Below are 12,746 nucleotides of genomic sequence, written 5' to 3'. Positions count from 1 at the left end.
TCGCAAGATATTAATCCTTCAACGTATGCTATTTGTTGATCGTATTCTTCATCTCGTCCATGCAAGAAGAGACTCTTGGCAGTGGCGTAGCCAGGGGGGGGGGGGGGTTTTGGGGGTTAAAACCTCCCCCAAACCAAAATTAATTGGATTGAAAAAAAAATTGATGCTGACGAATTTAATTTAATATTCCACAAAATATTTTTGGAAAAATATTCTCTGATCACTACATTGAGAACTGTGTTTAAAGCGTCATGAGAACTTTTGGAAAATTATGGGAAGGGGATCTTGTAACTTATCTCTTAGCCAAAATCCCATAGTTGTCAAATTACTTCAATGTAAAATAAAATAACTGTCTGAATTATTATGAGCTCATTTTTGGAAAGATGCTTCAAAATATGGATTAGAGACAATTTTTCGAATGGAAATCTAAATTTGAATAGGTTGATTGCATATAAAACATAAGCTTGTTTACCGAAAACTTACATACATTTCAACATTTGCTGAAAATGTATTTTTTTAGATTGTGTAGAGTTTAGACAACAATTCAATATGGTTAACAACAAGAATAACGTTTCAGAAACTAGTTGAAAGCTGATGTAATTTTGTCTCTAGCAGGTCAGGATCGGTTTTATGAGCATTGGATTTTTGTGGTATTATCAACTATATGAATAGCCTCTTATCAGGATGCAATAAATGGCGTACTAAAATTTTGTGTGCTACGTACTAGTACTGTAAGTTGTGAGGTTGACTAATAAAGAAAAGTAAAATTAATGCTTGATAAATTTTTAACGGTCACGATTACATTCATTCGAAACAGCCAAATTTCGATGTTAAGTAACATTGATGAATTTCAAAACGTAAACTGTTCATTTTGATAGAATAATTTTGACGGTTAATCCTCCTAGAAGTAATTATAGACAAGAATTACTCTTCAACCAAATTTGGGTCGAGACTTAATGTCTCCAGCAAAGTTTTCGAAAGTGCTATTTCAAACAACTTTGTCAAAGACATAAATATCCCACATATTCAGAGTATCGAAATATAGTAGTAGAAAACCTTTACAACAAGCTATTCTGAAATTACTGTATTTGATAAATCTCTTCTGCGGTATTTAAATAATAAATTCACATTGCGTTCAAGGTGCCTTTGAAGCTTACAAAAAAAAATAAGGGAACTGGATATAAAACAATTCCCAGATATTAAAAGGACTCAAAAACACAAAGAGTGATTTCATTTTCAGGAGCTAGCATCAATTCGGCGCAAGCTTAGTCCGCCCACCAAGTTAGTGTCGGATTCTGATGAGATGAAGTCGAAACGCAAGTTTCAGTTCCATCCATCCATAATTTAGTTATAGGTTTTGTGTTCTCAACTCGCAATGATTGTTTCAAACAATTTTATCCGTAGCGCAGAAAAAAATAGTATTCACCTAAATTTTTCTTCACTAAGAAGAAATATAGCAGGCCCAGTCCATTTAAATCCCTATATGTTGAATTCATGTAGTCTTCATATTTTCAACAAAATTGTTTGAAATGACATTATCAAAAACTTTGCTGAAGGCACCATGTCTCTTAATATTTTTGAAAAATTAATTCACCATAATTACCTCTATGAGAGTTAATCACTAAAATTTCTATATCAAAGCAGGTGCTGTTTTATGTTGATAACTTCCCGAAGTTGTCAAACCTTCAAAGTCAAGGATTATTATATTAGGTGATCTTGAACGTTGAATTTTGTTTTAGATCATTTATCCCACTTTAAAAGATCGCAATTTTTGACTTCATTGACATATTATACAAGAAAATAATCTATAGAGGTTTGAAAACTGTTCCATGTTGATCCTTCTTGTTTGTAGACTGGAATGACATCTGTTAGACTACTTATGTTTTTGAGTTTTCAATAATTTATCAAACTCATTAAATTTTAGCATTTTTTCAAAAAATTTGCGATTTTCATCAAAACCCCCTCCAAACCAAATTTCTGGCTACGCCACTGACTCTTGGAATTCCGAGTCATACACGTTCGCGGGCGGAATTTCGTCAGATAAACACAAACACGTTGACTGTGAGAAAATGTTCTTTAGTGACAGATCGTGTATCGAAGAGTACTGGCTTCGGTATTTTTAAAAATATTATATCCGGAGGAGACAAGCCAAATGATTCTGCTTCAGTTTACGTCGCAAAACTAGCTGTTATTCAGTATGTCCTTTTGTACTATTATTTCATCCTGTTAGCACTTCGATCAATGAAGGTCGCTAAACACTCCCCGTATTTCCTGTACAATATACGGTAAACTCTAAGTGGTCTTGAAGGTAACTATCACTTGACCATGGTGTGGGTTCCTGCACATTCTGCAATTTGCGGGACGAATAGCATCAAGAGTGGTAATTTGTTTATCTAATCGTAGTCTGCTGAATTTGCCGATACATATAATTCTCTTCTGGTTCTGGTACTGGTTTGATTGGAATGGAGCAGCGGATGATGTTTTTATAGCTTTCCTTTCTGTAGGAAATAATTCCGATAAAGCCCGTGAACTTCCATCGGTTATCATCGCTGGGCACGCTGGTACTGTTGCTCGACTTGAACCGCTGAGCTACACCGTTATTACCGACGTACATATTGATATGCACAGAAAATTTTTCCAAATGGCTCCATCAGCAACGATGGATTTGGAAGGTGTTCCAGTTGTTCTACAGCGTCCTAATGTTTCTGTAGATTGCCACCCCGAAGTCTGCTATTGTCTCCAACTTTCCCGCCTTCGGCGTCGGAACACTGTGACTACAAATTCAAGTTGTCCATACGACAAACCAAGAATATAGACTGCACTACACTCAACTTACTTTTGCAGGTTCGTACGTGTGTAGCGCGAGCCTAGCCTGTTGTGTGTAGGCACAATGCGGAACTCACTTTTGTGCCTCAGCATCACCACTCAAGACACTCCTTACTCTTTTCTCTGACTTATTCACCCGATATCACGGTGTGGCGACAATTTAATGAAGATGGAGGGTTGGCTATGCTATCCCGAGCAAATTCTTAAGGACTCAAACACCATACACCCTTAAAAAGACCATAAACATGGTCCGTGACAAGTTTCACAAGCATCCAAACACCACCAAATGGTCTCAATAACCCATAAATACACCAAAATATGGTTGATAGTATTTTAAACACTATCAAAATACCTTCACCTTGTTGGTGAAAATGGACTTGGCCATGGGGGTATTTTGGGCTTTTCATTTGTTCGAGATGCACGTCTCTTGTCATGAACTCTAGCTTGTGATGTTAGCTCGCTGGTCTTCTCTCCACTTATGTTGCAGCTCCGATAACTCTCGGAGAAGGGCTCTGTTGACGGCCTCCCACCTGTACATTCTCAGGGAATACCTTTCCCTACAAACTGTCGCATATTTAGAACATTCGAAGACATCTTGCTTCAGTGTTGGCTCTAAATTTCTATATCCTGGATAGAATGATGACATTGTGTGTCTAAACCGTTGAACATTCTTCCAAATGTAGCCAATACCAGTCAACGCTGCTTCGATGCAAAGTACTCGATGTAGTCCTTTGTGGAGGGCCTAGCATACTCTAATGGACCAACCTATAGGGTGTTGAGGTCGGTTCGGCGATTTCAAGTGGAGTGTATGCTCCGGTTCACCTGGACCCCGACCGTTGGAGTTTCGATCAGAACTACTCGGTCTAGTCCCCGGTGGTGCCTACTCACAGGTTATTCTGTAGGGTGCCGAGGTCGGTCCGGCGACAAGAAATACTCAATCTAGTATCCGGTGGTAACCTACTGCACGTGCCGTAGGTAGGTAGATTGCAATTGTTCGAACTGTCATCTCTACTCAGTTGCTCGCTGGTCTCTTATCTGTTTCCTTCCACGTCCTTTCGTCTGGACACATTTCTTCTACTGCTTTCTCAAAGATTAAGGCCGGTAACTCACTTCGCACTTCCTCGACTCTTGGGTGCTCTAGCGTTTTCTCTACACACTTACACTCGGAAAGCTAGGATAAAGTTACGTGACCGAACCGATGTAGATATTTGCAGAACGATTCGTGACCTAATAGAAACTGCGTTAGCTGGAAGTGTATGTCACTGTGCTTTCTATTTGCCACATTTAGATCCCATGTACATAAAAATGTACAATAATGATGGCTTCAGGAATGTTTTATGATGATCCAAGGTGGCTTAGCAGCGTCAGCCTGGTGCAGTAGTCTAGTGCCATGGTTCTGAAGAGACGAAGCCGAAATGCAAACACCACGGAATTGTAAACGGTACCATCGTTATTTTTTTTAATTTGTTGGGGGGAGGGTTCGAAGCTTGGTGGCATGTAGGGAATAATAATCGGATAATAAGTCGACTCTTTCACATACTACGGTGGACGCTTGAAGTTTGACTTTACCTCTTGGGTAGTCTACTTCTAGTTCAATTGATACCGATTTCTGAAACCTACTGGTTTTGGCCTGGAAGCCCGAACGGTTTTATTTTTGATTAGTTTGTAGACATCTGGCTTTTGGCATCATTGCCGTTTTTGTTGCGCTTTTTAATCCGTACAAAACTTTTTCAAAATGGACATGTTGACGTGCGCTTTTGTGAGCTTGTGCGAATTCGTATTAGAAAACGAAGCTTAAATTACTTCCCAGGTAGTCCCAATGGTGTTTTGTGATTTCAAAGCGGTTGGGCCGACCCAATCCTTTCTACCTGATCCTACTGTACACAAACCACTCTCTGCACATACCAAGGACAAAAAAATATTGACTAGTTCTGCAACCAGACGACAGTTTATGGAAAACTACCCACAGAAACCACTAGGCAATAATGACATGATGAAAATAAATATAACATACAGCCTACAATATCAATATCTGAACCACCTGCAGTGCCATATTTGTGATATGACAACTGCAAAAGCTACATCCAGTACCCCAAGCTCAGCAGCCAGCATCATCGACGAGGAAAGTATTACCAACCACGGTGGGTCCACACTCGCGACCCATAGAATTGGAGAAGAACATCTGGGGCCCTATTCTTGCAGTCAAGTCAACTAATGACTAGAAGGAGATTACCTTCTAGTCACTAGGTGACGTGACTGTGGGAATAGGTCCCATGATCGCATGCAAGATGTCGACAATAACGTGTACGTTACGAGAGAGATATGGATGCAGTTGACGCCACAAAAAAAAAGATTTCCACGCGCAATAATTAAACAAAGACAGTGTTGTCTTCCAGAATGGTGCGTATAATGTTGTATGTTTAGATTTCAGTTTATTGAATCAATATTTTTCATATAGACAATTTAACAGTTATAAAAAGAATACGTACATATACACGTGCGTGTACATACAATATCACAGAATAAAAAAGTTATCTATCTAAATCTAAGCAAAACGCAACATTATGTATAGTTTCTAACTATAGAATTTAAGCTGATTGGGCAAATACTCGCTTATCAAGAAATCCATTGAAATATCAGCTAAGCTTTCTATTTCGGCCTTCCCTTCCATATCCTGTAGTAGTTTTAATTCTTCTACCAATTCGCACCCAGACTGACCAATGTAGGGACGTTTCAGAAGTTCATTTATCCGTGTTCGATCGCGGTTGGTAAGCGGGAGCTGCTTCAGGTCTAACAGTGCTATTTCGGAAGGACGAACTCCCAGCCAGCGGATTGCAGGCACTGCAAGGTGCTGTGATTGGTGGGATAGAGCCTTGGGGAGAAAATAATATGATAAGAGATTGTAGAAAAAACTCCGTTCAGCTCTAGACATACCAGTGAACCGAATTTGTACACACAGTAGATTTCGATGCCGTAAGGATCTGCATCCACCAGCGCGTACATAGGAGTTTTGTACTTATTCCAAATTTTCTTTAGTAGGAGACGCGTACTAACATCCGGGTAGCCTTTACTCTAAGAAAAAATAGATACTTTTAACAGAACCATTATAAATAACTATTATTATACCGTGATAATTATTAGCCTCTTCGAGAGTCTCTCTAGTATTCCATCATCTAATAGCCGCCGAAAAACAGTATCCTTCTCAACGATTAACACAAGATCAGCAGTAACGTTAATATCCACTAAACCATTAACATCGCTTGGTATGGGAGTTCCAAAGGAATTGAAACAGTCAACCATTTCCTCATGTTTCGAACGGAACTGAAGCGGTCCGGCTACAAGTCCTTTGGAGGAGGAAAAAACGTTCAACTCCCACAAATCAGCCTTCAGTAGAAAGCATACATCTCGCAGACCTTCATCGACAGTCTGTTGGTTATGGGTGAGTTGTATATTCCGATAGTAAAGTTCCCGTTTTGTGCATGAAGATTGAGTAGCGAGTAATTTGAATATTTCCGACAAAAGAAATACAACCAGTAAAAATCGATGCCCATTTTTGCGATTAAAATGAATAGTTTTTACACTGTCTGGAGTGTAACGTCGGGTTAAACTGGAATAAAATTATAGCGTAATGATTACAATGAAATAAAATTATGTAATACATACATGTCATCTTCCATGAAACAAACGTCCCATGTAGCTTTCGGTTTAACTTGCAAGGAAAGTTTGCTTCCTTTTAGTTCTAACTGAGATAGACGTTGGAAAACCTCTATAATTGCTGAAATGAGCTCTTTTTGACGAACAGAAGCACATTCAGAGTTTGTTAAGTATTCCATCTCTAGTCGCGGAAGGATGGAATTGTTTTGGCTACCACTTAAATTTGGGAGAGAGAAGGCAATAGCAGAACACTGACCGCTTAACGCGGAACCCTTTGAGATATCGTCCTGACCCTTGTTCTCCAAGGAACAGGTTCGATTAATAGCAACGCTATCGGAATCCGTCAATAGACGATCCCCGAAACTGAATGCGATTTGTTGATTAGAACATTCCATGTTTTGGGAGTTAGTATGTTTAGTTGGAACTTCTGGTGCTGGACCTGAAGAGTTTTTAAACGTGTTTGGTTCTGGTTGTGGCCTGTTTTGTGTATTAGGATCTTTTTGTTTTGAATCGATTACATCATTAACATATCCCTTATTCACCTCAGCAGTTTGAAACATGTCAATCAATCTTATGGTTTCTATACAACATTGTTTATTGACTGATTTGGAGTTTTCATTTTCACCACTCTGCGATTTGGTTGCGCAGGTTTCATTGCATCCTTGTTTTAAATTAGGATATGTATCTGTTTTGGCCTCTTCCTGTGCTTCTACTTCAGCGTCTTCATACTTCTTTCTCTCAACGTGGGTATTTATCACAATGCCGCCTTTGTTTTCTTTGCCCTCTATTTCAATTTTGTTACAATTGACATTCGCTTCATCTACTACTTTCATCACTCTGTTACTAGACATCATTCCATCCCAGTACGCAAAACTATTATCAAAAGATGAATCGGCGTCGATTGCAACATCGTTTGTCTTGAAAACTTCATCTGAATTTTTCTCATCGTCCACAGTTAGAACGATCAGGCTACTACCAAGCACAGAATTCTGAGGAGAGGCAGAGACAAAACCTGAATCATCAAGCTCTTGATCAAAGTCGCTCTTTCTCGAGAAGAAACTCATCACCGATTCACCTTCACTCATATCACTACTATCCGAATGGCTTGACTGGAACTCGAATATGTCTACATCAGAGGAATCACTCTGCGATTCAGAACTTTCGCTCACTTCCATTGCCGGAGAGTTGGAGTCAAAATCAAAAGAGGTATTCAGCTGGGATTCTGATGAAGAGGACATATCAAAAAATGTCTCCTCTGGGCTTGATGTCTGGATTGTGGGAGATCTTAGGATAGATTACATTGCACGGTTGGATACTGTTTACAAGTTTGACAGAATACTCACGTGGTCATTCATGTTGTTGTAATGGTGCCCGTGTTGACCGTTGTAATGTGGCACTGATAGGGAGACGTCGAGGTTCGACTCGTTGCGCTGAAAAAAAGTGATACGTCAAAAATTGATTAATGATCGGCATCAAATATTTAAGTGCAGTAATAGTAATATTGATGTTATTTACTATTACATATATAAAAATTGTCGAATATGATAACTTAATATTTGAGAACGAATATCAACACACTAGTATTCCTGAACAAGAATTATTTACATCATCAGACGAATAAATATAGATTTTCAAATTAATTGTTAATCAAGGCGGTGTACAATACTATTGTAACAATAGAGAAAACAGCTGAGGAGCAGGTGAAATAGTGGAAAATTGCCAGAAATCTCCCAGTGGCAGAGTTTGAACAGACAATCATATCGATTTAATACTAATTACACCACACTGAAGCTATACAGCTAACGTAAAACCATTTTGGTAGTCTTGGTTCTCTACTACCCAGAGCCGTAGCGTTGGCTTCCGACGCCCTTGCCGGAGTCTCAGAATTGCGACCCTTGGTATATCGTCGCTGTTGTGCTATCTTATGACAAACGCCATTTTGGGGTAAACTGAGTTAGATATGCCACATCACGTATCTAAAAAATCTCTACAAAGTGGCGTTTTCAGAAATTTGATATTCTGCTTGGTTACTGAGATATAGCAAAAAACATGATGAGAAATTTTGAATTTTTTGCTTCAAATGACTGTGTCTAAGGATTACCTCAAGGTATCTTGATATATAAGATGTTTTGCCTTTCTCAATAGAAAGGTATTGCAATTGCTCTGAAAACCGACTTTTTAACGGAGGCCCGGAGGGCCGAGTGACATATACCATTCGATTCAGTTCGTCGAGTTCGGCAAATGTCTGTGTGTTTTTTTTTTTTTTTTACAATGGAGAAGACCTTTATGTCCTAGCCCAGTACACGTGCTAACGGTAGGGTCCAATCTACCACACTGGGTGCACTGGGGGCGTGTCGGACTCGAATGGTGACCAGCCATTAATACCGACTAAACTCCATTGGGCTCCGCCATCATTCCTCCCAGGAACTACCTCTCGGTATTACTTCTGGGGGGATGGCTGTACTAAATGTACTCATTCACTCTCACTCACGCGTTCATACATCCTGTATGAGGCTTACTTGGGTGCTCTCTCAATCGCACTTTGATTCACTCTCAAACACTCCCACATGAGGCTGACTTTTGTGCTCACCTTTTACGTTCCATGCGAGGCTGACTTGTGTGCTCACCTTACTCATTCCTTGCTAGGCTTACTTTTGTGCTCGCCCTACCCATACCATGTGAGGCTGACTTGGGTGCTCACTCTATCACCTGATTCACTCTCAATCGTGCCACTCTATTGTACCTTTGTCACTCCCCCTGGCATCCCATGTGGAACATTTTTCTTGTGCCCCACTTCTGACATACCATGCGAGGCTGACTTGTGTGCTCACCTTTTTCACTCCTTGCTAGGCTGACTTTTGTGCTAGCCTCTACCAACCTGTGAGGCTGACTTTTATGCTCACCCTTAACATGCAGTGTGAGACTGACTTGGATGCTCACCCTTTCACTCCTCTGCCACGCCATGAGGCATCGATAGCTTAGTTCCAACATACTACGCTACGACCCTCCCGTCTTGGCATGAGGCAGTCCACTTATACGCCTATACACTCACTCTTCTGTCTTGCTTCGGGGTGGCTGGGTTTACCCCTTACGCGGTTGCCATTCGCTGCGCCAAACCTGCCTCGGCATGAACAGACCATTCACTCCCTTTTTTGCGCTTGGCCTTTTTTGCTCCAGCTAACCAATCACTAGTTAGCCGTGCCCGCCGTCTGTTGCTCGGTTCGCCAGATTACCTGTAGCCTACTGGCAATCTGGATGGTAGCAGCCGAGACTGCGTTCCACTTCTCCACCGTTTGACACATCCGCTGAATAAGGGTATCCGGGGTTGTGTCCCAGCCACAGACGTCAAGCATTGCTCTTCTTTCGACGTCGAACCGATGACATACGAACAGTATGTGTTCGGCAGTTTCATCTACACCTGGGCAGTCCGGGCAGACTGGGACCTCCGCGTGCCCGAACCTGTGGAGGTACTGACGGAAACAGCCATGGCCTGACAGGAATTGTGTCAGGTGGAAGTGAACTTCCCCATGGGGTCTTCCCACCCAGCTCGATATGCTAGGTATCAGCCGGTGGGTCCACCTACCTTTCGAGGAGTTGTCCCACTCACGCTGCCATCTGGCGACCGAGGTCACCCTGGTGCGCTCGCGGGCTCCCCTATTTCCACGTAGCTCAAAGCACTCCTCATCTTCCCGAATGACCAGCCCGACTGGCATCATGCTCGCTATCACGCAGGATGCATCGTGTGATACCGTGCGGTAGGCAGATATCACTCTGAGGCACATCACGCGGAAGGTGCTCTCCAGTTTCTGTAGGTAACTGGTTACCCTCAGTGCTCTTGACCATGACGGGCCGCCGTACCTGAGGATAGATACGGCAACGCCTGCCTGTAACCTACGTCTACTGGCGCACACCTTTGAGCTGTTGGACATCATTCTCGATAGTGCCGCAACAGCAGTCGACGCTCTCTTGCACGTATAGTCGACATGGCTGCCGAAGGTCAGCTTGTCGTCTATAATGACTCCGAGTGACTTCAGACTTCGCTGTGAAGTGATCGCGACTTCTCCCACATGGATAACTGCATGTTGTGCCGACTTGCGGTTGTTGACGATAACTACCTCCGTCTTATGATGAGCGAGCTCCAGGCCTCTCGCGCTCATCCATTCCTCCACCGTGCTAATCGCGTGTTCTGCGGTTAGTTCTACCTCAGGAATTGACTCCCCGTAGACCTCCAAGGTTACGTCGTCGGCAAAGCCGACGATCTTGACCCCAGGAGGGAACTTCAGTCTCAGAACCCCGTCATACATGAGGTTCCATAGCACCGGGCCTAGGATCGAGCCCTGCGGGACTCCGGCGGTAATCGGAATCCTTTTCTGACCGGCATCGGTCTCGTATAGCAGTACGCGGTTTTGGAAGTAACTTTCCAGGATCCGGTACAGACCCACCGGTAGGCTAAGCCGGTGTAACGAGAGCGCGATGGCATCCCAGCTTGCGCTGTTGAATGCGTTCTTCACGTCAAGTGTCACTAACGCACAGTATCGAATACCTCGCCTTTTTCGTTGGATCGCTATCTCGGCAGTATTTATCACTGAGTTGAGAGCGTCCACTGTGGACTTACCCTTCCGAAAGCCAAACTGGTTGCTTGACAGACCGTCCGTACCTTCCGCGTACGGGGTGAGCCTGTTGAGGATGATCCTCTCAAGCAGTTTGCCAGTCGTGTCTATCAGACAGATTGGTCTGTACGCCGATGGGTCGCCTGGCGGCTTCCCGGGCTTCGGCAACAGCACCAGTTTCTGCCTTTTCCATCTATCGGGGAAACGGCACTCGTCAAGGCATCTCTGCATAGCTAGCCTGAACATGTTCGGGTTCGCTATGATCGCTGCCTTGAGAGCGTTGTTTGGAACTCCATCCGGCCCTGGAGCTTTGTTCATTGCTAGGGATTTAGCCACTGCGAGTAGTTCTTCATTCGTCACTGGAGCCACCATTTCGACCGTGCCCGCACTGTCTCGAAGTGCAGGTGGCCAGGGGCTTGTGGCTCGAGACGGGAAGAGTACTTCGATAATCGTTGCCAACCGGTCCGGAGACCGTTCTGGGGGTGAGGAGCCCCCTTTGGTCTTGGCCATCACAATCCGGTAGGCGTCACCCCACGGATTCGCGTTGGCACTCTCACACAGGTTGTCGAAACACGCTCTCTTGCTGCTTTTAATAGCCTTGTTAAGGGCTAATTTCGCAGCTCGAAACACTTCACGGCGGTTCTCTCTTGCATCCTCGGTGCGAGCTCTTTGCATCCTACGTCTAGCTCTGAGGCAGGCTGACCGTAGAGCTGCAATCTCGGCACTCCACCAGTATACCGGGCATCTACCGTTTCTTGGCAGTGTTTTTCTCGGCATAGTGGCGTCGCACGCGCGTGATAGAACAGCTACCAGCGCATCCCCGCTTAGACTGTCGGTGTTGGCCTCCAGTCCCAGGGCCGCGGTGAAAGCTTCGCTGTCGAAGTGATTGGACTTCCACCCGCTTACCTAACAGGGATCTCCCGCCCTCGGATGCTGCACACCATAGTTGATCTTAAAGCGGATTGCTAAATGATCGCTATGGGTGTAGCCTTCGTCTACCCTCCATTCCATGCCTGGAGTCAGACTCGGGCTGGGAAAGGTCACATCAATCCACGCCTCCACTCCGTTTCTACGGAATGTACTAGCGGAGCCATTATTAGCTAGCACAGTATCGAGTTTCGCAAGCGCTTCCATTAGCGCTTGACCCCTGCTATTTGTACAGCGGCTGCCCCACTCCACTGCCCAAGCGTTAAAGTCTCCCGCTATTACTACCGGTTTCCGGCCCACTAGGCCCGACGAGAGCCTGTCGATCATCTGGTGGAACTGTTCTATTGGCCACCTTGGTGGGGCGTAGCAGCTGCAATAGAACACACCATTGATCTTGGCAATCGCCACACCCTCGGCGGAGGGGTGTATTACCTCTTGAACCGGGAACCGTCCCGTTGTACAGATTGCCACCATTCCAGACCCGTCCGACACCCAATTGCCGTTGCCGGCTAGGATGCTGTACGGGTCTGATAAGAGGGCGACATCTGTCCTCGACTCCGAGACCGACTGCCACAGCAGCTGTTGGGCTGCACAATGGTTAAGATTTAGCTGTGTGACTCTCACGGCTTCTTCTTATTTAACTCGCCAAAGGGACACGAAGGTCCGCCCATAGCATGTTTATAGGCTTGCTTCTTAGCGGTGCAGATAAGGCACTTGTATGCCTTAGTG

General features: G+C 43.8%; 2 protein-coding genes across 8 annotated transcripts in view; both read right to left on the bottom strand.

Annotated features, from left to right (window-relative positions):
- LOC131676604 (TOX high mobility group box family member 3-like) overlaps positions 1-12,746 on the bottom strand; it is a 275,645-nt gene that overhangs the window by 129,161 nt on the left and 133,738 nt on the right. For all 7 annotated transcript variants that reach the window (XM_058955772.1, XM_058955801.1, XM_058955753.1 and 4 more), the window contains one exon: positions 7,824-7,910. In XM_058955772.1, the coding sequence (XP_058811755.1) occupies positions 7,824-7,910 (87 nt within the window). The remainder of the gene's footprint in view (positions 1-7,823; positions 7,911-12,746) is intronic.
- Positions 5,558-6,783, bottom strand: LOC131676625 (meiotic recombination protein SPO11). The gene is made up of 3 exons (XM_058955824.1): positions 6,490-6,783; positions 5,953-6,433; positions 5,558-5,898 (listed from the first exon to the last, which is right to left on the bottom strand). The coding sequence occupies exons 1-3, from the start codon at positions 6,657-6,659 to the stop codon at positions 5,626-5,628; spliced, it is 924 nt and encodes a 307-aa protein (XP_058811807.1). The 5' UTR covers positions 6,660-6,783; the 3' UTR covers positions 5,558-5,625.

This window comes from Topomyia yanbarensis, chromosome 1 (assembly GCF_030247195.1).
Source record: "Topomyia yanbarensis strain Yona2022 chromosome 1, ASM3024719v1, whole genome shotgun sequence".
NCBI lineage: Eukaryota > Metazoa > Arthropoda > Insecta > Diptera > Culicidae > Topomyia > Topomyia yanbarensis.
Note: the sequence above shows the minus strand (reverse complement) of the source record. Positions and strands in the feature narration are given on the sequence as shown.

Coding starts and splice junctions, on each gene's coding strand:
- LOC131676625 (XM_058955824.1), bottom strand. CDS start 6,659: ATGGAATACTTAACAAACTCTGAATGTGCTTCTGTTCGTCAAAAAGAG. Junction 6,434..6,489: donor TGTTTCATGGAAGATGACAT/GTATGTATTACA, acceptor ATTTTATTCCAG/TTTAACCCGACGTTACACTC. Junction 5,899..5,952: donor AGAGGCTAATAATTATCACG/GTATAATAATAG, acceptor ATTTTTTCTTAG/AGTAAAGGCTACCCGGATGT.